This window comes from Eulemur rufifrons, chromosome 7 (genome assembly GCF_041146395.1).
Source record: "Eulemur rufifrons isolate Redbay chromosome 7, OSU_ERuf_1, whole genome shotgun sequence".
Taxonomy (NCBI): domain Eukaryota; kingdom Metazoa; phylum Chordata; class Mammalia; order Primates; family Lemuridae; genus Eulemur; species Eulemur rufifrons.
This window is the reverse complement of record NC_090989.1, coordinates 109,258,706-109,284,111: the sequence shown is the minus strand read 5'-3', so window position 1 is coordinate 109,284,111 and position 25,406 is coordinate 109,258,706. Positions and strand designations below refer to the sequence as shown.

General features: G+C 38.1%; 1 protein-coding gene across 5 annotated transcripts in view; it reads left to right on the top strand.

The window, feature by feature from the left end:
* Positions 1 to 9,762, top strand: part of AGTR1 (angiotensin II receptor type 1) — a 44,360-nt gene extending 34,598 nt beyond the window's left edge. For 3 of the 5 annotated variants that reach the window (XM_069473119.1, XM_069473116.1, XM_069473117.1), the window contains one exon: positions 7,757 to 9,689. In XM_069473119.1, the coding sequence (XP_069329220.1) occupies positions 7,804 to 8,883 (1,080 nt within the window). In that variant the 5' untranslated portion in view covers positions 7,757 to 7,803 and the 3' untranslated portion in view covers positions 8,884 to 9,689. Of the gene's footprint in view, positions 1 to 7,756 lie in introns of all 5 variants that reach the window. The other 2 variants (XM_069473120.1, XM_069473118.1) reach the window with 1 other exon arrangement.
* Positions 9,763 to 25,406: the final 15,644 nt, after the last annotated feature.

The following is a 25,406-nucleotide window of genomic DNA, read 5'->3' as shown; positions in this document are numbered from 1 at the left end:
AATTGCCATGTGGCCAATAATCTCTCACATAAAACTCATAATACATATAAATTCTATAATATTATCATAATTTCTTAAGGGTGCAAATTAATTAGTGCTGCTTTTCCTGCCCAATAACTTTCCTCATACCCCTTAAAGTGGAATTTGAAATGAGATCAACAATTTCTGCTGCTGAATTAAAGTTTCAAAAAATAAGAGTGAAGTGGCTTCATGTAGGAAATCTAGGGTTTTGTTCACAAGTTGGATGAAGCAGCTATTATTGATGGGGAAGACCACATTGGTGCTGCCTTTTTTATTTGTTGAAAAGCCTATGAGCAGTCTCCAAAATCCATATTATTTAAAATAATGTTTTCTCCCCCATGATGGCTGAGATGCTGATTTGTTAAAATGTGATCATTCTAGTGGGGAAATTCTATGAATCCATAAGTTTGAAGAATTTGTGAGTATAAGAGGACAGAAATTCATTTATTTACAGACTTTCTTCCAAGTGAGGTTCTATTTTCCTTTTCTCCTACTCTCTGGAGTCTCTTGTCTTTAGGCTCCCTAAAGATGCCTTTCATGGTTCTTCATATTGAACATAACAATATTTTCTACTAACACCAACATGTCAAAGGAAGATTTTTAAAGCATATAAGTTAGACTTGATCACATATCTTTCATCCCTACCTGTTTCTCTTTTCTTTTTGAAATAAAAACAACAAAAACAGCCAAGAGTTTGGGATAGCGATGTAGGGGAGACCTTGGGACATTCATCACAACTGAGTTGTTTAAACTATACTTCATAATAAGCAGGAATTTCTGGAGTGAGGTTTAACTGTAGTTTAAGTTTCTATTAGTAGATAATAGTCTTCAATAATTCCCATGATGCTAAAATGTGGGATTAACATTTTGCTTTCACTGAAATTTATATCTTAACTTGAAAAGAATTTCTGAATTTCCTCTCATAAAGCTGAGTTCTTTGGGTTCTTGGGGTATTTTGGATGAAGCAAAGGGGAGGGCTAGTTGGGAATGATGGAACATTTACCCACCATCACCACAGTTGGTTATAGTAGGCCACGTGCAGAAGTAAGAAAGCAGCTTGCCCTGTTTTCATTTCTCATGAGGTCAGACCACCGTGGATGATATTGACTTGGGACGAGGGCCAGAAACCACTGTTTACCACTTACACATATCACAGAGCCATTTATTAAGTTGCAGGAGATTGGATCTTAAGTGCTTAATTGGTACGACATTAATAATTTTAATAAAATGTTTTATATTGAGAGAAATATTCACCTAGGAATTACAGGGGTGAACAAAGTCATCTAAAAAGCATTTAACATAGAGAGGTTAGGCCAGGATTACCAACCAAAAGTGTGGAATTCTCCTCTGCATCTGACTTGAAGGCAATTCTAGTCACTTGCCCCATGGTGTCAGGTGCTCTACCATGCTCCCCTCTTCACAGCTGACAGAATTAACAGTATGGTAGCGAATGCAGCCTGGGAAGGCTTGGATGCTTCATCAAAGGCCATGACTATGGAGGGCAACTTCAGTCAAGATGAAGACAATGGACTAAGCAGGCATGGAGAGTCCCCTTCCTGCCCCAAACACAAAATACCAGATCACAGCTCTGCTTAAAAGTTAAGACCACAGGGTCCAGAGTAGGACTAACACCAGATACACAGCTGAGATAAAGTTCTAATGACTTTGCCAATATGCAAGTCAGGGCCAGTAGACACATGTACTAAAGACAGTTGAAACTCTATTTCTTGATTAAAGCTAGAGACTGGAAAATTACTGCATATTTGGGACCAAAGACTAGAACACTTCCATAGACCAGCCAATGTTTGAGTATGGATGGAGAGCCTAATCTATAGTATCTGCAAAAACAAATTTATGAGGTTGAAAACTAAGCTTGGAAATTGGCACTAGAAATTTCCAGGTCAAATGAGTGTTGTATGCCCAAACAAAAGTATCACAGGCTGCCACCATCCAGACACGTAAGCCTCTAGGAAGTTAATTCCCACCAAAGATGAACTCACAGTCAAAGATTACAAATCCTAAGAGGAAGGCAAATACCAGGAATAGAGCATCCACAGATGCAACAAATAGAATTTATATCTGAGGAACTACAAATGGTAAAGCAACTGGGTTGGGGCTCTTAACATGCAGATGTTCAAAATGTTGAAAGAGACAAAGGAAAAAGTGGACTTCGTAAAACAGGGATAGAAGGCTAAGAAATAAGAGAATTTAAAAAAGAAGTACAAATCCTAAAAATTTTCATGCTAACTTCTATGAGTCAATAAATTCACAAATGAATACTAACAGTTATTCCCTGTAGCATTACTGGGGGCAGAGGCAGAGGTGGTGACACAGAGCAGAAACAGTTGCTTTCCAAAGTCTGAATTATAAAACAGGAACAATAAAGAGAATGGTTTGTTGAACAGGATGGCTTATTGAGCTGTCCAGAACTATGAGCAAATGACTTACAAACGCTGGCCTACTCTTTTTGATATTTGAGAAAGATACTTTGATAGAAGACTATTCCAAAATATAATTACTTGGTCTTTTAGTTCTCTATTATCATGGGAAACTATGAGGTATTTTTTTTTCTTTAGATTGCAAACTCATTTAAAAAGAAGATTGTAATGAACAATTTAATTAGATTGGTTTTGGCTTGCCTAAAAGCTTAAGAAGGTATTAATATTCTAATCAAAAGTCTTGGGGAAATATTCTTGGAATAACAAAAAGAAAATCTTCTTTCTTATGCTTGTTTTTAAGAACCAGAGAAGCTGTCAATGAATACAAGGTAACTCTTACAAAACCAATCATTAAACAAATGTTGTTTGGCCACAATGAACCAACCCCTGTGTTCCCAGCAGATTGAAGGTTCCCACCTGACCATGGCAAATTTATTCAGCTGTTTAAGATTATTTTTTACTCATACTTCAAAAGAACAAAGGTTTGGAATTTTTAGACTTTTAACAACAACAGAACAAACTTACCAATGATAAAATTTTTTTTTCCTAAATCTCTCATGCTTTCTTGACCCAGACGCTGTTCTGCGTCAGTGCTTGCCTTAGATTCAAAAAATAATAGTAAAGATTCAAATAATAGATTTAGATAGTAGATTAAACACTATTTGAAAGATATGCCCAGTGCTTTCACGTTATCTCATTTTATTTCTACAACAATCATGTACAATTAAAATCACTCTTCCTATTTCTTACAGATCAAAAAACTGAGGCTTGTGTTCAGAGAAATGGGGTGACATCCAGAGCCACATATATTTGTACATGGCAAAGAAAGATTCCATTTCAAATCTCTTAACTACAAACCCATATTCTTTTCCCTAAGGCGAAATGGTGCAATGGAATTCATGTAAGCCATAGAGCCTGGGTAAATGCTATAGCAAGACCCAGAAATAGGAAAAATAGGAAGAGGTGGATCCTCTTGTGTTTTTATTAGTGTTCTACCCACCAAAACCCTGCTGGGAAAAGAAGTAGAATGGAGCTGAAACATAGCTGCTTTCTGGGACTCACAAGTTTGGTTTTCCTAATAGATCACATCTCTCTCTCCTTCAGCTTCTCACCAAAACAGCATCCTTTCAGCTTCAAAGAGAAAAGAGCCCCACTGTTTCCCACTCTTTTATCATGGTTACAAGATAGCTGCCCTTCACAAGAGTTCCAACTTTCCGTCTTTCCTAAAAATGAAGTTTCTCCGGGAAGACGTATCAGTCGCAGCAGTGCAGACTGGGGAATGGCCTGTGTCACCCTCCCGTCTAGAAACACCTAGTGCACATCCAGATCTCACATCCCCAAAAGGGTTGTGCAATATCTGTAAACTTACAAAAGCTCTTTCCCATAGATGATGCTGCAGGCATTGGCAAGGAGGGAAAAGTTCAAGTGGTGGCACAATCTCTCCCTTGGCTGGCCAGCTGGTCACCTTTACGTTCTAACCATTCTGTTTCCCATACATCCTCCAAGTGCCATCTTCTGATCCCTCTCCCTTTCTGCCACCCTGCACTCCCTACAAACTGAGTCAGTGGAAAACATAGAACATTCCACATGCCTCTAGTAAGACATTCAGCACACTGGAAATAACCTGTCCCCCCAGCTAGACTCAAACAGTGAAAGGAGGAGAAATACTGTGACTATTCACTTTGCATCCTTGACACCCATACATAGCAGGTGTTCAGTGAATATGTGATGTATGCCCACTGAATATGCTATTTGTATTTCTCCTTCCCTGTGCTTGCTTCTGCTGTTTCCGTCACCTAAAATCCCTCTCTCTTTTTCTTCCACCCTCAAGTATGAGAAAATTTGTTTCCTTCCTAGGTAGGGAGTTTTTGTCATTATACAAACATTTATGTAAAATGTTTTTCTAATTCGTATATTCAATCCTATGTCTAGAGTCTTTCAAGTGATATACACATTAAGATAATAAATATCTCATGAACTTTCCAAGGATTCTCCTCTAGCTGTTCAGAGCAACCTTTTAAATATCAAATGTTAGTCAGTATGGATCAGTTGTAACTCTAAGAAGTTGGAGTCCAAAACTAATTGGTCCATACAAATGCAAACGTTTTCCCATAGAAACTCTATTATGAATGCCTGAAAGAGCTAAAAGTAGAACTAACATCTGATCTAGAAATCTCATTACTGGGCATCTACCCAAAGGGAAAAGCACATTCTATAAAAAAGACATCTGCACTCGAGTGTTTACAGCAGCACAATTCACAATTGCAAAGATGTGGAAACAACCCAAGTGCCCATCAATACATGAGTGGATTAATAAAATATGGTATATGTATACCATGGAGTATTACTCAGCCACAAAAAGCAATGATGATCTAGCACCTCTTGTATTATCCTGGATGGAGCTGGAGCCCATTCTACTAAGGGAAGTATCACAAGAATGGAAAAACAAGCACCACATATATTCACCATCAAATTGGCATTAATTGACCAACGCTTATGTGCACATATGGTAGTAACATTCATCAGGTGTCAGGCAGGCAGGAGGAGGGAGGAGGGGATGGGTATATTCACACCTAATGAGTGTGGTGCACACCATCTTGGGGATGGACACACTTATAGCTCTGACTCAGGTGGGGCAAAAGCAATATATGTAACCTAAACATTTGTACCCCCATAATATTATGAAATAAAATAGATATACATTAAAATTTTTTTTAATGAATGCCAGTTATAGTTTCAGACTAGTCAATATAATTCAATTCACTCCAAGCATAGGATTAATGGAACCAACATGAGTTGTGTGCCCCCAAAGTAGCATCAAGAGGGGAAAGGGGAAAGAGAAGGGGATTTCCTCCTGGCTCTCACAGCTCAGAGTACCCAAGGGATTCTAACGTGTAAAGTGTGTTCATTCCTATTTTTAGAACTCCATAACTAATTTTCAGTTATGGAGTTCACTCAGGCCTTTTTCAACCTTTGAGGTTCTTTAACCTTGACATTTCTAGTTTTTTTCCTAAGCAAAATCTATCTGATCTCAACTACATGTTAAAAGGATAGCAAATAGGTAAATTAAGCCACATTAAGGCATGAATGACTGCTAGCCCATAGACCTTTAATAAGTAATTTTTAATAAAAATTGTGTTTATATAAATGAATTTATACTTCTAAATTGGCTTAAGTTCAGTAACTATAATAAAATGAACTGAAAAATCAGCGAGGTATAGGGAAATCCTCTGAGTGAGGAACAACTAATCATACTTCCCTAAACTAGCCCTAGTTTCTATTACATTATTCCTTCTTTTCATCATCTTCTGTTTTCTAAACCACAGATTTCTACAGGGATCAAGGGGTTTTCTGCTTGTTTATTTTATTTTGTTTTTATTTTCTTGCCCAAGGTGAGGTCCAGGGTGACACTGTGTATTCTCTCTGAGACTCTGTAAGAAGCGAGATGTAAATTCATATCATAAGCCCCGTAGAAATTAGTCTCAATGCTCAGAGCATTTGAGGTATATGCGATTCACTCATTCTTTTGTTCACTCACTCTCTCATTCATGACACATTTATCATCTGCCTCCTGGAATGCACCAGGGCCTACACAGTAAAAAAGATGATTTAAAACAGACCCTCCCTTCAAGCAGACCAGTGGGGGACACACATATGTCAACATACAATTATAATTAAGTGTCAAAACCTGTATCCAGAGTGCCAAAGCAGCTCAGAAAAATTGGGAAAGCTTTACAGAAGATATGATATTTGTGGTAGGTAATACTGTTCATGGATGCTAATGTCCTCACAAGTGAAAGAAGAAAGGAATTTAGGTTATACAAGGCTGAATACAAAAGGGAAAGATAATAAGGACATGGAATCAAAAACTTGGATAGGGAGAATAACTTCACTCAGGGAAGGCAAAGAGGCCACATAAGAATCCTTTTCTTCGTCTGTGTTGTCTCTTAAAACTCAGTTACTGGAGTCTCACCTGGTGCCCAGAACCCTTTTGCACCAAGGTAGACTCCACCCTAAGAACGTGTGTTCAGCTCTCCTGGATGCCAACACAACCATGCTGGGCAGAGCAGTAGTGTCTCATTCCTGCTGCTCTGCTTCCCCAGGGTGCGTTGCTACAGGGACGCACAGCCATGCTCAATGGGGGCCTTGCTCCTGGTGCAGCAGTAGGATCTGGGTGCCCAGCCCCACGCCCCACCTGGCTGTCCTCACCTGTGCCCAAGACTGGCCTCCACCTCAGAGTGTGCCTGTACCACATTCTGTGATATTACTCTCACAGCGTCTTCAGCCTCCTTCCCAGGAATTCCTGATGGACTCTGATCTAGGGCAGAATGTGTTGATTTTCTAAATCACATAAATGAATAGCTTGAGTGTTGACTATGTAGCATATTGGAGCAAATATTTGCAGAAGTACTTGTGGAGCTCATTCCTGAGCATCTGATTCTTCCTAAAATCCTAAAGAACTACTGTTATCTCAAGCCCTCACTGAAGACATGCTTTGTTGACAATCCTAGCTTAATCTACTCATTTGACATCTTTGTTATACAGATGGTTAACCTCAGAGTTAAATTCTGGTATGGCTGGTAAGCATGAAAGTTAGGTAGGGTATTCAGGCCCTTTTGCTAGACAGAGTTGGAAGTTAAAAAATAAGGGGTTACTGCCTGTAGAGGCCTAGAAAACCAGGGAAAGGATGCTGTTTCCCAAAGTCTTGAGCCTTCCCCCCAACCCTCTTAAATCATTTTCCACAATGACCAATTCCACAGTGACCTAAAGGCAGCTCTTCTGACCACTTAAAAGAAGATGCTAATAATTTTTATATCTAAGTAAAGATTGTGAGCTGAAAGAAACCGCTTCAAGAATAAGGTACAGATGTGTCATACTTCTGAGTTTAAAGATAAATTAATTAGTTTTGCTTACCTCAGGAAATACTTTCAAGTCTTTCTGAATAACTAATTCAGTAATGTTTTCTAAGATTTAGGTTATGTTTTTAATCAATATGGAAGCTAGGATTTACTTATTTTAAAAAAATGAAAAGAACCTAGATAGGTTTATTCAAATAGGATCTCACTTCCATTTCTCTGGAAAATACTTACCACTTTTTACAAAAGCAATATGTTTTAAAAATTAAATGTACAATCTTAGACTTTAGCAGTTCACAGTGTTTCTCTAGAAAATATGCTCCAATAGTTTTTCCTAAGACAAAAGTTGTGTCACTGGATTTATAATTGAGAAATGAAGCTTATTGTTTACAACTGGAAGTTTAAAATTTTTTTTCTCCTTTTTACTTTTATCTTTTCCAGGTCCATTTGGTACAGTGTCTGAGATAAATTCAACCCAGGAGATCAAAATGATTCTCAACTCTTCTACTGAAGACGGTATTAAAAGAATCCAAGATGACTGTCCCAAAGCTGGAAGGCATAATTACATATTTGTCATGATTCCTACTTTATACAGTATCATCTTTGTGGTGGGAATATTTGGAAACAGCTTGGTGGTGATCGTCATTTACTTTTACATGAAACTGAAGACGGTGGCCAGTGTTTTTCTTTTGAATTTAGCACTGGCTGACATATGCTTTTTACTGACTTTGCCACTCTGGGCTGTCTACACTGCTATGGGATATCGCTGGCCCTTTGGTAATTACCTATGTAAGATTGCTTCAGCCAGCGTCAGTTTCAACCTCTATGCCAGTGTGTTTCTACTCACGTGTCTCAGCATCGATCGCTACCTGGCTATTGTTCATCCAATGAAGTCCCGCCTTCGACGCACAATGCTTGTAGCCAAAGTCACCTGCATCATTATTTGGCTGCTGGCTGGCTTGGCCAGTTTGCCAGCTATAATCCACCGAAATGTATTTTTCATTGAGAATACCAATATTACGGTTTGTGCTTTCCATTATGAGTCCCAAAATTCAACCCTCCCTATAGGGCTGGGCCTAACCAAAAATATACTGGGTTTCCTGTTTCCTTTTCTGATCATTCTTACAAGTTATACACTTATTTGGAAGGCTCTCAAGAAAGCTTATGAAATTCAGAAGAACAAGCCAAGAAATGATGATATTTTTAAGATAATTATGGCAATTGTGCTTTTCTTTTTCTTTTCCTGGGTTCCCCACCAAATATTCACTTTTCTGGATGTGTTGATTCAACTGGGCATCATACATGATTGTAAAATTGCAGATATTGTGGACACTGCCATGCCCATCACCATTTGCATAGCTTATTTTAACAATTGCCTGAATCCTCTTTTTTATGGCTTTCTGGGAAAAAAATTTAAAAAATATTTTCTCCAGCTTTTAAAATATATTCCCCCAAAAGCCAAATCCCACTCGGGCATTTCAACAAAAATGAGCACACTTTCTTACCGCCCCTCGGACAATGTAAACTCATCCACCAGGAAACCTGCGCCATGTTTTGAGGTTGAATGACATGTTTGAAACCTGTCTGTGAAGTCGTCTTGTGAAAGAAGGAGCAAGAGAAACATTCCTGCACAGCACTTCGCTACCCAATGAGCATTAGCTACTTTTCAGAATTAAGAAGAAAATGGATTACACGGACTGAACCAACTTGTCTAAAGCTATGAACAAAAACTTTTCTTTCCCTTTTCAACAAAATAAAGCAAAGCCACATTTTGCCACATTTTGCATTAGAGAGATGATGGCTGCTGAAAGAACAATGTCAGAAACTGGATGAATGTATTGGTTTGGGAAATTTTACTGACAGAAATGCAATCCCCCAGTCTGCTCTTGGCCTATTATTTTTGATTTCCGCATAAAGGTATTTAGAATATGTTAAGCCTTTAGAGGAGCAATAGGAGGTCAAAGTTCAAGATTGTTCTGCCCAATAGTCAAAGGACAGTAAAGCTTTTGTGCCTGTTTAGCTGTAAACAACTGTGGCCCACTTGTATCAGCTACTACACATTTTATATACAAAAATTTGCCAAGCAGTAGTTGTCAAGTTTCAGAAGCTTTTGTGAAATTCAACCAGTGTCTTAGAGATTTACACTGCCAAAACAATGCCAGTAAGAAGGCTTATTTGTATAATGGTGTTACTAAAGTCACATGTAAAAGTTAAACTACTTGTAAAGGTGTCATTCTGGTCCCAAGTAGTAGTGTCTTCCTAGTCATATTAGTTTGATTTCATATCTGAGAAGTGTATATAGTTTGTGGTAAAAAGATTATATATCATAAAGTATGCCTTACTATTTTAAAAAAGTATATATTCTACATATATATGTATATATCTCTAAACTGCTGTTAATTAAAATCTGTCAGTTATATTTACTTTAAAATAATTTTATTTTAATGTATTCTATCTGCATTACTTAAAATAGATGCTGATTTATTTTTAAAATAAGACAACTGTGAATATGTATTATCATTTTCATTTAAATTTTGATGTAACTGATAGTTTAATACTTTGGTTATGGATTTTATATCTTGCCTTTGAAAAGATAATGAAAGGATATTTTGCTCTACTGCACAACATGGAATAAACACACCATTTTGAATTTTCCAAACTTTTTCACGTAATGAAGAAAAAAACTCATTCCTTATAACACTAAAATTATACATTATTTTACTCAATTTTTAATGATAGAATTCTTATAATTATATCCATCATCATTGTAGGAAAGTTAGAAGACATAGAAAAGCATAAAAATAAAAGTCATGTTTAGTGCCCCCTCAAAAGTTATTTTAACATTTGGGTGCATTTTTTTCTACCTTTTTTATTCATTATACACACATACATGCATAAATCAAAACACTGAAGTCGTATTGTGTATAGTAATTTGTGTACATATTTTTCGCTTAATGTCATAGCATAGTAGTTTCCTACCCCACTAAATATTTCCCTACAACCTTTTAATATTTGCATAATATTGCAAAATACAAACACACTGCAGTATAGTTAGCTAGTCACCAAATTGGAACATTGAGCTCTTTTCTGATTTTTTTGGTATGATAAATTACACTGAAATGAACACTCAAGTACATGAATCTGATAAAGACCTTGCACTCATGGAAGTGCCACAACTGAGTATACAGAGATGAACATTTTTAATATTCTAAATACATGTTGCCAAATGTTTTCCAGAAGACATGTAACAATTTACAATACCATAAACTGTGTATGAATTTATCTCACCACAGCCTCAGCAACATGGGGTATCTACTAAATTTAAACAGAAAGGAGATTTACTATAAGGATCCAGGTGCCACACTCAAGGGCAAGGATGCTACCGTGCCTGAAGACCATGCTTTAACATTTCTGTTCCCATTGGGCAGTTGCCTCATTCTTCAACCTAGAGGCCTTTGCTGTTCCTGAAGTCCACACACAGCAGGCTAAGGTGCTCATTCTGGCCCAGTGAACTGTGGCCAAAGAATTGGGGTGATGTATAGAATAACTGAAGGAAGTTGTGGGCAAGGGGGTCTTCTTGGTGCACAATCTCCACAAAGCAGACTATTACATTCACATTCCCAAGGATAGAGTTATTTTATGAATAAGTATGGTTATATATGCTGCATGTCATTTTCCTTCTATATTATTTTAAATTTCTTTAATATAATGCCAGCCACTCACCCCAAAGTTTCTTTGCTATTTTCACAAAGGAACACCTCTAAATAAATAAATTCTAGCTTATCCCAAATTAAAGTATAAACTTATCCTATTTGAAATCTCTCCTGATCAGCTTTATAACCATTCTTTTTTTTCAATAGTCATTCTAATCTGAGGGATAGTAAGCACTTCAAATTTGCTGAACCATTTGATAGGTTATAGTTGATGAGATTTCTGGTAGATAATTGTATTTAGATGTCCCATATCATGTGTTTATTAACTGGTGTGAGTAACGTGTTTCATGCCTCATTTTTATTTTAATTTCCTCAGATTATATTGTGATTTTGCCCCATATAATTTGTGAAAAAGATATCAATAACCTTTATGATGATTCTTGCTTTTTCAGTGAGACCAACTTAATATTGAAGTTAAGATTCTACTTTCCAAAATGTTAGGATGGGCTGCCATGATTTATTCTTCATGAATTTATTTAATTTATTTAGAGGTTAGGTAGACTCCTTATTTTTGGAATATTTTAAAAATTTATACAGAAAAGAATATTTACCGTAAAGATCTAGGTGCCTAATAGAACTCAAGAGCTATACATATAGATATAGATATAGACATAGACAATATTCTAATTTACATTTCAATTCTTATTCCCCCATGAACAAATTCATCTTTTCAGTCAATAATAATTCATTCATGGATTCAATAAATTTTGTATTGCTTGTCTACTCTGTGTTGAGAAACTAGAGTTGTATAACATAGAGTTTAGAATGTATGATAAACATTTTTCAGCTGCTGCAGCAGTGTGGAAGAGAAGCAACTTGATTGCCAGCCATGGAAAGACCCACAGAAGTTTGATACCATTGATTTTCCATTTTGTAACGCTTCATTTTTTTCCAACAATATGTGCCAAGCTGAGGATCCAGAGGAAATAGATTCAGGCAGGTTCTAAAAGTGGTGAGTGAAGAAAACAAACCCCAGGGAATTTCAGATACTTAGTATGAAGAATGAGATCTCTGAGGGTAAAGAAAGTAAATCAGAAGCAAATGAGATACAGAGATCCTGAGGTGTGGACAGGAGGCTGGAGGCAGCCACATGCTGCCTCAAAGGCCAGGGTGCAGACCTCACAGGAGAGCTGCACACAGATGTTAGGGCCCCGGGGCCATGTTGGATCCACTGGACCCAGATCAACCAAAGGAAGAGGGAACCCAAATATTAGGGAGAGAAAAGCTATAAACAATAGACAGAATGGATGGGACAAGACTCAACTCTATAAATTTTATATATTTCAGGCTGCGTGCATTTCAGGCTGCATGCTAGGAGGACAGAGCCCCTATAAGGCCATAGAGGAGGCCTTGAGGAGAATGAATTATAAATGTAAAGGGAATAAGGAAATGGAAGAGATAAAATTTAGGAGCTAATGATCAGAGTCAGATTTTCCAAATTTTAAATTTTAATTGAGTCAGTTAAAACCTGACATCTGTAACTACATCCACTCTTGTCTATTTGTACAGTGGACACACATGGAACCATCTGAACAGTGTCTCTTTTCCCCTTATTGTGGAGATTTTCTGCCTCACCCAAGGATAGTATCACCTCAGGATGAGCCATTTTTCTACCTAATCCCATCCCCAGGCCACAGTTAATTGCTCCAGGCTTGAAGTGGACTAATTACAGTTTTTCTAAGGAATTTTCAAACAGGCACTGATGAAGAGTTGGCCTCTCCCCAGGGCTGGAATTTGTGAGATGTAAGTTTGGGACCCACCATGTCTCCCATTGTGTGAAGGAAGCTGGTTTGCATGGAGAGTGCAATTAACAGAAAAGGAAAGAGAGCCTTGGAGATGTTTGAGTCCTTGATCGTACCTGTGTCTAATGCCTGGCTGTATCCCTGCTCACCCCACACGTTTCTAATCAAGGGACCAGAATACAATGATCTATAACTAAGATCTGCAAGTGTTTCTTCCTGCCTATGACCAATAAGAATTTCCCTTTTGTAGTGACCAACACATCATCCTTTGGCCATCCAGCAAGAGTGATACCATATAAATCCCAAAACTTCTTGCTCCCTGTCCTAATAAGGGGTCATGTGAACTACCCCTCTTTCGTGTGTCTCATGAGACAGTAAGGGCCAGGACATTCAGTAGTGTGGGTGTTAAGGGGGAAGCAGTGTGGTGATACAGAAGGACCAGTAGTGGGAGGGGACTATGGTTAATATAATACCTACTGTTGTAAGTTATTGTAAACTGAGATCTCCCCCTGAGATGGCACAGTGGTAAAATACTGTTCTGTTGCATGAGCAATTATAATAAATATGATTTGGACCATGAAATTGTAAGCAAAGAGAAGAAATGAGTGCCCTGCACCAGCTGAGGACCCAAAGCCATGGCCTGCATAGTACCTGGGCCCTCCTTAGTGGACAGTGACCTGGGAGTTCTCTGGGTTTCATAGAGCCAGTGAGCACAGCATTCAACACTGCCCAAATCCAACGGAAAAGGCCTCCATTCACCAAACCAACCCACCTTACTTAAGAAATGATGTAGCTGAGCTTCAAAAAGATGAATTTCCACAATCAGAAAAAGCCAGAATTAGAAATCTGACTAGCCTTTTTCCCCCCAAAAGCTTAAAATAAGAGAATTTAGCTTTAATAACATTTAATTCTAAATCATTTATATACAAGGAAGCTTTGTATAATAGCCTTCAGAGAGTTTAAAGACCCGGAGATTTACCCTTCAAGCAGTGTAATAGGAAAATATTTATCTATATGCATAAGAGATGTAAATTTGATGAATAAATGATGTTAATTTTGAAACTATTAAAAGCCAGTTTGCTGTTATGATTACTTTGCTTCAAGTATCCAAATGATGATGAGCCAAAAACGCCCCTGGGCCCAGTTGTTGATTCATTTCATGTCCTATAAAGCTTCTTTTGAAAAACTGAACAAGATAAGAAATAGGGATCCTGGCTGAACCTCCCGGTGAGTTGGGATATATCTCATGAACTTCTTTCCCAAGCCTGATGAAGTTCTGCTATGCCATATGGGCACATACAGTTGCTAAATGATAATTTTCCAAAAATAAGCTTCAGTTCTCCAAAATGGCAAATGGAAAGCAGCTGGTGTTAGTCAACAGGGAGAAGCCCTCCTAGAGTTCACCACAGAGAGGATAGCATCATGTCTGCAGATGCCGGAGCAGATCTGCTGAGAACCAGCCAGCGCTGTGTGACACAACAAGCCCCAGATGCAGATTCGTTCTGACTGGTGGCCTTCTCCTGGCCATTGTTGTTAACATCCAAACAGTGTTGAATGTGCACAGTGGAAAGTATATTAGCCAGAGGATATGCAGACATTTATATTCCCTAAATAAGCGACTGCTATTCTCATTTATTCACATAGTAAGTGGATAATGGTGGGGGGGGCGCGATACCCTTTTCATCAATGATATCCTTGAGTTCCTTTATCTGTTATACTGTCTTCCAGAAATAGCCTCCTTTTTCCATTTGGGTATCCACTTTTAGTGCAGATTCTGGATAAGCCTCCACCCCCATTATTGCCACCAATTCCATGGAGGATGTAAGAAGATGTAAGCAAATCAGTCCATCATATTCCTCTGGCTGCACTGAGATGGGCACATAACCTAAATGAACCCAATCATGGTGAATCTCCTGGTGTTGCTAGGAGCTACCAGACAAAGTGCTTGTTCTTTCCTATTGTGTGGGACCTAAGTGGATGTGAGGAGATACTGCAGATATTAATATTTGTCACTCCAAAGGGAGAAATGGGAGTTTCCAGGAGTTTTCACAGGGAGCATAAGTATACAGCCAACATAGTGAAAGACTGGACAAAGATATGGAGAGGAACCAAGTCCTTATAACATAGTTTGAGAAGTAACTCTCCGTGTTAGGAACTAGTACCACACTCCAGACTTCTCTTCTTTCTTAAGCCAGTTGAGGATGGATTTTCTGTCAAAGTTATCCACTAAGATCCAACCTTCTGCAAAATCATTATAGCTGTCATTCATTAAATTCTCACTAAAGAATAGGCACAGAATTCTCTCCTCACAACAACCAATCATGCTACTTCTGTTATAATCCAATGAGACAAAAAAGAAGCTTAGAGATTTTTGCATAATCAGTCCAATATAGCATGACTGGTAAATGCTGGAGTTGAAATTTGAACCCAGGTATTCTAACTCCAGAATCTATGCTTTTACTTGCTGACTATGTTGCTCTTCTCTGCTCTGACCCCCAGCTCCCTAAGTGGCATTACAAATTATGAATTGTGTAGGTCCTTTCCAAAATATTGTCTATGCCTATTTATTCAAAATCAAGATGATAATATTTTACTTTGTCTTAAACCCATCATATTGGATTTCAAGCTAGAATTTCAACAGTCTTTGTCCTTGAAAATTGGGCTTACTAATGGAAAGCACTAATTGACCTTACACAACATAGTGCTGGATTTTACATTTATTGTAATTTGATTTTGGATGAGTTTATATTGGGTCTAGCAAATAAACAGGCTACAACTGTTAACTGTCACAGTAATTAGTTAAATTCTCTGGTCCTTTCTGAAGCCAAGAATTTAGATAGCATTTACTAAATGAGAGGGGGAAGGAAATTCCTAAGTTAATTTTCATGTCAAAGTTTTACTTTCTTACAGCCTAATGGAATGATGTTCTTTTGAAGAAAACATTGTGAAGAAACTACATTATATTCTGAGAAAGATTTTCTTTTAAGGTATACAGTTCAGATCTGGCAATAGATTTAGGTGAGGAATAGACCTGGAATAATTAAAACAAAAGTGTGATTTATTTCAACTGTGCACAGAGACCCAGAGGATAAAGGTGATATTGCTGTGCATGAGTTCTAAGGACAGTTCCAGCAACAACATTGAAAACTAATTCAAAATGGATGCTATTCAAGACAGTGAAAGGTAGGAAGGTAGGAAGAGAGTTGCAACAGAACAGGCAAAGCATACACATTGCTTCACCTTTTGCTTCTGGCTGTAGAACAAATAGAAAGGAGCAATTATACATGAAATATTTGAAAACAAGGTGGTTTCATCATGGGCTGAGGAAATGACCATGACACAAAAGTTCCAGCAGCCAAGAAGCTATGCAGCCTATCATGATAGGAAAGTTGGGCATAAAGGTAGATCAGTGATTCCCAACCAGAGTGTGGCAATACCTGGAAACATTTTTGGTTGTTACAACTTAGGGGAAGAGAGTGCTACTGGCATCTAGTGGGTAGAGGCCAGGGATACTGCTAAACACTCTATAATGCACTGAACAGTCCTAAAACACTATCTGGTCCAAAATGTCAGTAGTGCCAAGGTTGAGAAGCTGTGTGAATTAGCTACAATACATTGTGTTAAATAATGAAGTGTTAGTCTCCCAATTTTTATAACCTATAAAATGCATTTTTCCCTTCTCTTCTTTTCTATGCTCCCACTTACTTTCTCAAATTGCATTGCATGTAAACTTCACCCAAATAATTTATTTCATGGAAAAATTTTGTCAAAAAGAGCACTGGGGCTATTAGTCTATTAATCTTCTACAAAAAGTGCTATATTTTAAATTTATTTATGAATGTTAGGAACAGAAGCAGCTGGTAGCATGACGTAAAGCTAAAGGGTTACACTCCTGCTTCCACTGGAGACAAAATGAAGGTGTGGGTCCCACTGAGCTGCTAATCCTTAGAGAAGACATTAAGTGAAGAAATAAAACATGAGCATGCGGTGCTTCTGGCAGCTTCACCAGGACACTCCACAGTATCCTAGCATTTGGTGTGAGTCTGATGAAAATTTTTATTGAACAAAATCAAAGGTGTATTTTATTTTTACTCTAAGTATTTCCATAGAGGATTTGAGCAGCTTCCAATGAAAAGCACATTCAAACAGGGTAATACAAAAGAAATCAGACAGAAGAACCACAGAAAGGAAGAAGCAAAACCACTGAGTGTGTGGGGAAAAAAGTAGTTGTGATTCAGGAAAATACTGGGTTCTGAGCTTCTTGCAGCTTCTTTCAGGTTGAAAGATATCACTAAATCTTTAGCTCTTTTTACCAAAGCCAGAGCAGACCAGGTCCCCAAGTGGAGCAGCCTTCTTGATGCTGAATTCCTAAGGAAATTTCCCATGTGGGATTATGCATGGAGACACAGAGTCACATGAGGGATCATTTTTAAGAAACGTTTTTCACTTAGGCCTAATCCTTAGGTTGGTCTTGCAGTGGTATTCTTAAAAGCCAAGAGTGCAACATCAATTCCATGAAGCTTGTTGATGTAAGGGCATTCAGTACTATGGTATGAAAGTCATTCAATGGGCACACTTGACAGGAGCAGTGATGTCATTGCGATGTCAGTGGAGACCTCTGGGTCCAGTGAAACCCTAGATGAGATTGTTCAGACTTCCTAAAACAGTGCAAGATCTCCACAAATTTCTGCGGAAATTTGAGACGCTTACATTTCCATGTTCTCCTTTAATTCTAGCCATCTGCTTTCCCCAGTTTAGATCATCTCATTGTTCCACACAGGCTGTAAGATGCCTCTATTCCATGTGATACAGGCATGAAACAGCTCCAGTTACACACACACACACACACACACACACACACACACGGAAAGCACACTGACATGCTATGTCATTAGCGGATGTCATGGATTCAAAAAGTCCTCTGTACCTTGGAACATTTCTCCCCTAGACTCCATGCAGTCCCAAACTTCACCCCTCTCACACATCATATCCTTCCTTCTCTGCACCTTTTCCTTTTTATCATCACCTCCCTTGGGAAAGCAAACCCAGTTTCTATTTCCTCACACAAAGCAGCCTAGACGTTCATTTCATTAGCCACCCTCTACTGAATGTCAACCTTGCCATGCCTTCCCTCCCACAGAGATGCATTTTCTCCCCCAAGTGGACTGTCAGGATATGTCCTTAGAAAAATTCCTTAAGAGAAATTCCAGCCCACAATACTAAAATAAGGAACTGTTCATCTCATCATTGACAGTCCAATGTTTCTCAAATAGTGGTTCCCAGTCCTAATGGTGGGAAACAGAAAAATTCCTCATCAAATGGAGTATCTTCATAATTTGATTTACTCAGAATTCATGCTCCATCAATCTCATGTTTTTCTACGAAGTGATGTGTCACTTCCTGCTGTTGCTACTTGCCAAGGGCTATCCAATGCTTTGCATAAGGCAGGGCCCCTGTGCTCTGCTCAGAGGGGGTGTGAGCACCCACTCCTCAGGGAACACTCCTGGGCTTAATCCAATGGATGTTTTTGTTAAACCATCTCAATATTTTTCTCTTTATATTCATTTAACACAGTATTGGGCTCAGTTTTTATGAAGTTCTCATATTCCATAGTTATTGAAAAATGTAAAACAATATCATCTTTATTTTAAAATTTAAATCGTTATGCAGCTAATACATGGAAGTATACATTCTAAGTTAGCATTTTCTCCATTTACCACATGCAAGTACAAAAATTATGAATGTTATTTTAATATAACCTCACATTTTAAAAAATACTGATGGCAAGGGACTAATTTTACAGAAGTTAAAGATTAATTTTTGTTCCCTTGAACTATATGTTCCCTTCACAATCTTCTGATAGGTAAGGACCATATCCAGACCTTGTCAGGAACAGTAGTACCAAGGATGCAGCTTCCACCCCATGCCTTAATTAGTTTTTTTGACTCAGGAATACCAATACAAAAGAGGGGGGGGGAAAAGCTTTCATAAAGGAATATATGTTTTTCTGATGTCAAATTGCATTCTGTCATTCCAAGAGCCTAGAAACAATTTTTAAATAAGAGACCCGAGCATTGCTTCTTCTTATTTTCCCTCTCCACATTCAGTGCCTAAAAAGAAGTTATGACTCAAAACTAAACTTGAGGCCATTCTCTGAATATTTTTTCTAGAAAGTCCTTTTTATTTTATTATGCAAGATATAAGCCAAGATGTTCTACATCAAGAAAACAGATCTGGAATTTTTTTTGTTTTGCCTGAACCCAGCACCATGATTTGGTGGCTATATTGAAAAGGATTCCAGAACATTGCTACAAGCAAATTCAGGACTAAGTATAGGATACACTGCCTACACAGTGTATGTGGAGCTAATTCTAAATATTATCCAGAAAAAAAACAGCACATTAACAGAGTTATGTAAATAACTAACATCACCTGGGGTCTCCCACCACTTTCATTAGATCCAGGTAAAAATTGCTGTGATGACGTCTGGTCAACTCTATGAAACGCTGGGTCTTTTCCTCCAGGTCTCTGCAAATCCTGAGGGGACCTACAGGTTTCACAGATCAGGCTCCCCTTAAAGAAGACTGTGAGATAAAGGTTTGTGCAGGATTTGAGGAGTGCTCCCAGGATCAACATCTGTGAGGAAATAAAGGAAGCAGGACTGAGAAGAGGATGAAGTCAGGGTGCAAGGATACAAGCTCAATGCCAGTATCAGACAATCCCACAGGGAGTTCTGGAGCTACAATGACCACAGTTACACCAAATTGGGGTGTAACCTTTATATCTTTATGCCTTTATAGGCCTGCACTTTAACCCCTGACATTGACCAGTCTTTGGAGGTAGTCTGCCCTCCAAGAGTGACACCTAGATGGCTCTCTCCAGCAAAGGGCCATTGTCCAGAGGAGGAAACTCAGCTCTCAGCTGTGGGCCAGCAATCCTCTCAGCCCCTGGGGGACGAGTGCCTCAGACCTGAAGAAAGGACGGGGCAGAGCCCTATGGTGTTCACTCCACAGGCTGACTGGGTGCTTAGCTCCTCCATCCCCCGCCTTCTCCCCTTCCCCTTCCTCTTCTTCCTCCTTTTCCTCCATGGGCTCCTCCTATAGCACAAACTGTTTCCATTCTACACTGCATTTCTCCAGAGCAAAACACAGCCCTTTCTTCACTATCCACATGACATCCACTCTCACAAAGCACGTTTTGTGTTTCATTCAATCTGCTCAAGAAGGGAGGAATGAGCACCACATCCTGGAGTGTGGGGTGCTCTCTCAAATTTCTGCCTTCATACTCTTCTCCTTCTCCTCTTGCCTGTAAAAGCATCCACCTTGTATAGAAAACAGTTGAAATTAAAAGCAGTGGAGTAATTTTCTTGTTTCCTATGGATTCAAGAAAACAGTGAGATGGGAGAATTCAAATTATCATAATCCAACTATTTTGAATCCCAAAGCAATTCTTTTTTTCTTCTCTGCAAAATTGTCATCATAAAAACATAAACACACAACCAATATTGTTTAATGATCAATTATGAAGCTATCCTGACCTAAATACATACACAGATTACTCACTTTGACTTTCTATGTACAGACCTGAACAAAAGGAATCTCCTTCTATTTGTCTTCTGTATTGATGCAACTGGCTGTCTTAAAACTCTCTCCTCCTTCCAGGCCCAGTAGGCTTATGTTCCTAACTGCCTACTGGGTGGACATCTTGATCTGGAGGTGCAAAAGTCAACTCGTGCTCAAAGTATCCAAAGCCAGCCTTCAAAAACAGGCAGTAAGATGTGGCTTTATCCCACTCACACTACCGGCACTGGGCACTGAGTTCTTCCCCCACTCCCACTGGTGAACCTAGAGACTGAGGGGTCAGGAGGCTGGTGACAGCCCCAGAAAAAATTTTCCCCAAAACCTGCTGGCTTGTGTGCAGTGTCAATTCCATGTTCAGTTGCTGGGCAGCCAAAAAATAACAAATGAGCTCTCCAAAAAACATTTATTACTAAGAAGGAAAGGCCAATAAAAACATGATAATGAGCAGAGCCCATTCTGGACACAACTGGAAAGTCACTCCAGTTGCTGTGGGTGTCTGTCCATTGTCTGTCACTACATAGGAGGCTCCTGGCTTTCCTTTCTATGGCCCATGTCCCCACATCACCAACTCTTTTCACCAGCCCAAAAGGTAACTCTTGGTTAATCTATTCCTTACTGTATAATTTATTTTCATAAATCTTTCTTCCCCTACCTCTTATCAAGTCAGATTTTAGTTACGTCAGAAGCCTCTAATAAAGTTTCACATATTATAAATTTTAGAAAAGGAAAATTCACTGGATAAGGTCTTCTCCAACACCCTTATTCTACAGACATCAAGGCCCCAAAATTTGAACCCCACCATTGCATAAGATTTTCTGTTTTAACACAGAACAATGCCTTACGTGCAATGGAACATCAGAAGTGGAACTACAACTCTTAAATATCAGACAGAGGGGAGAGAACTTTGGAGCAGAAGATGTTTCTAGGGCTCTTAAAATCACACCATAGGTCAGCCCTGAGAATAAGAAAAGGCAATTAAAGGAAATGACAAATCACCCCTGGGGGGATCTGGGAAAGGGGAGAAGGAGAAGGTAGGTTTGCAGGTAATTAGGGAAGAGAAGCCTAGCCTTTCAAGCAGAAGCTGCTCTAATGAGCCATCCCCAGCTTTGCAGCTTGTCCTCTTTAGTTCTTCACAATGACAACTTCTACATGTCTCTAGGAGTCACACCTCCCAGCTGGAGAGACACAGACCAAAGCAAAGGACCTATGGCAGGGAGGAAACCAGCCCTGCTTTAGAGCTGTGCTTCTGGAGCAGTGCTTCCCAAACTTTGCAAGCTTTCAATACGCTTCACCTGGGAATTCTAATGTAGTAGGTCTAGGATGGGGCCTAAGAGTCTGTATTTCTTACCAGCTCCCAGGGAATTCTCTTGACACTGCTCCATGGGTGACAATTTGAGTAGTTAGGATCTAGTACATGAGGACAGCGTTTAGCTGTAGTTTGAACTCAAGTCTCCCATTTCCTAGGCAGGTAAGCCACATGCTCTCACCTAAGGCACATGTCCTAGGTATGAGAGTTGTACTAAAATAAAACTTAGGGAGCTTCTGCTCAAACGTGACTTTTGTTACTTTTGGCACAGGAACCATTTTTGAAATATCAGTAGTCTGCTTAAGAACAGTAACAGAAATTCAAAACACCAAAAGCATTCAAACAAGAAAACACTTCCAAACCACAAACCAAGGTTACTACGGCTATTCCAACACTGGTTCTAGGGTTTCTCTAACATCATTCTGAGTCATCAAACATCTCTGAAATGTCTACGACTCTGTTTATGCCAGTTAATTTGGTATTGTTTTGAGGAAGATGTTGCAATTTCTTGCATGTTAAATGAGAATGCTCAGTCTTCGTGTAGATTCTAAGATTTGGTCTGCGCGACAACTCACAATCTCAGGCAGACTATTTCAAGATGGAGGGAGACAGCCATTATATCTCTTTCAGGGTTTTATCTTCTGTCACATGCGTATAGATGCAGAGCAAGCAGGCAGCAATGCCACACTTCCCTGGTCATTGAATACCCTGCAGTGTACTTCTTAATTAAAACCAGCATCACAAATATGATTGCTTAAGTGCCAAAAACCTAGCCCGCTTAATGGCCAATCAGAGAACTACATGATCATTAAATCCATTTGGAACCACTTTTTTTTTTTCCTGAGGTGAATACAGTTAAGCTCTAAATATTCTTATTGTTTCCCATCAAGTGTTTTTTTTTTTAATACTGCTTCCTTTTTTCAGCATCACAACTTCCATTTCACTTTTGTCATCAGAAATTAACCCTATGTTATAATAGTTTATTATGATTTGTTTTAATCTAGAATTTGTAGCAACACTGGGGATTAAAGAATAATTTGAATGAACGACACATACAGTGTTGCCTAGTAACGCAGACTGATCTGTACAAAGCCATAAATTGCAAAATTTCATAGCAGCATAAAAACTTTTACTGGCACTTAAGCATATTTTTCCCTGATTGAAGCAGAATTCATGCAACAATTACAACCACATGACAAAAGCTGGTAATGATTAGCCTTCAAGAGCTGCTGTTATTTCTGACAGTTCCAAAGCTGTTTTTGTTTGTTTCAGGAAAGAAAGCATCAAATCCTTTATGGACTAGCCTCACTGAAAAGGCGGAATTGAGCCTGTTAATTAGCCAGTGCCAGCATTTTAACTACAGCTCCCAATGAAGAATGGAAAAGGAGTTATGTAATAATTTACAATTCTAATTAATTTATGTCAACCAAAACCAGCTGTAAGTGTATCAATACACACTTTAGAGGACAGCCCTCCTGTTATGTAACATAAAGGTGGAAACACATAAGAAACACAAATGTGCCTGCAACTATTATCCAAAAAAGAACTTCATGAAAATGAAAGCTGAAAGCCAGGAAGGTTATTTTCATTTGCTATAACAAATATCTTAAAGAGATATCTTCAATATCTATAGTTATTGAAGTAAAAATTACAAAACATAGTTGTTAAAGAGTCCAAGGGGAAATTATATTCACATTAATTCAAGATAGCTTGTTCAGTAATATCTTATAGCCAGCCCAAAGAGAATATGAGTTTGTAGAAATAATAATTTACCACACCCTGATACACACACACATACACACACACACACACGCAAATTGAATGAGTGTTTCACTGAGGGGAAACTGGGTAATTTTCTCTGACAAACATACGTTTCTATGAATACATTCACCAATGTGAAGGGATTTATACTATAGCTCAAGAAAATTGAGGAATAAATGTTTTGATCCTTTCATAAACTTTTCATTCTTCTAGCTCTGGCTTGAATAAAAAAATGCTTATAAAAATTTAATAGGTAATGCAGGCGCAAAAGAATACATTGTGAAACACATAGGAAGACTTGTATATTCAGGCTTAATCTTTCAATCAAGTTTGTGGCTGAGCTTCCTGGTGAACATTTCGATAAATCCTAATTTACTTTCATTCTAGACTCATAATGTCAAAATTCTCATTTTATTTCTCAGAATCCCCCAGCCCTAACATAGCTACAGAAAGATACTTGGAACAATCTAGATGCTACCAGAGGAAAACAGAGGTGGGTATCTAAAGATAAAATAAAAACTTATAAGGAAATTCACCTAATCCAAAAATCCCAGGTCTAGGAAAGACCATCCACACACCACACAAATAAAACTTGGAGTTCATGTAAATGGTCCAAAAGTATGATGAGTCCACAATTCAGTGACAGTGGGTCCAAGAGAAAGTTGCTTAACTTCCCTGAGTCCCAGTTTCCTCCTCTATACACATACAAACCTCCACACGTTTTGCTGTTTGCCTCTCTTATGGAGTGAGCTTTTATGATTATGAGTATCAGTTATAAAAACTGAAAATAACAAGTCTGAAAAACTTATTTAAAAAGTGGCAGTACATTGCCTCAATTATGTATAGACTTAGAGTAACAACTTAGTCACTAATTTCTGATTAAATTTTAAGGCTGACCAACTTAGATATTTTGAAAATAAGTTGACATTTGTCAAACAAATCCTAATGATAAGTGAATCATGTTTTTCTACACTGTTAGAAAGCAATAGAAACATCAAATTCTTGAATAATCATTAAATGAATTAGGCAGATTATGAATATTTTGTGTTTCACTAAAACTAATTCATTCTGCAAAGAGGCTACAGAACATGGATTCAATACTCTACTGAAGATAAGAGAAGTATAATGATAGTAATGGAAATTCTGAGTATCTTTCTACAAGTAGCCCCCCCAAAAAACAGATAGATTTATCAAATTGCTGCTCATTTGTTGCTAGTGAGAATTTTTAAAAATACAATCATCTGAAATATACTTTCTAAAACATATTACTTGAAATTTCCAGACTTCTTGGAGATGAATGTTGTATAATCTTCAAAAACTAAAGTAGAAATTCTAAACTATATGGTTATCAGAGTCACATGTAAATTATGCAGTCTACTGAGCTAACCAGCTAAATGAAATGCTTTAGACACATCATTACACAAATGTAATACACTTTTATTAAAAGTCTCTGGCCAAAATTAAAAGGTTAGAAAATATTGTAAATCTATCTTAAAAAAAATTATTCTATTCCTCAACCATATAACCTTTGGAGAAGCTCTAACCCCCCACAATTAGGGGGGGTTCTATTCTTAACCAACTAACGGGCAAGTTACAAATTTTTTGTCTTATCTACAATGTTATTTCATTTCCAAATGAATAGAGTAATTATGCCTTTTATTATGTTTTAAAACAGTTTTAACTATCCTTAGCATTCTGTTTGAGGCTTTTCCCATTTATGTTAATAATGTTGGACACACAAATTGCCAGATGTAAGAGATCTGAAAGTTTGAAGGGGACTAGCTTTCTTAAATGTATACTTTAATCAGCAAATTGTTCATATAGTGTACTTTTCTAAGAGGAATGAATTAGAAGTGTTCTATCTTTTAAACAAGGTGCAACAGACAGTATCATCATCACCTGTTTTCTAGGATTTGTAATGAGAGAACTAATAAAAGGCAGCTTAGTGAAGATGGAAGAAAATCAAGCATGAGTTCATTTGATTTTTCC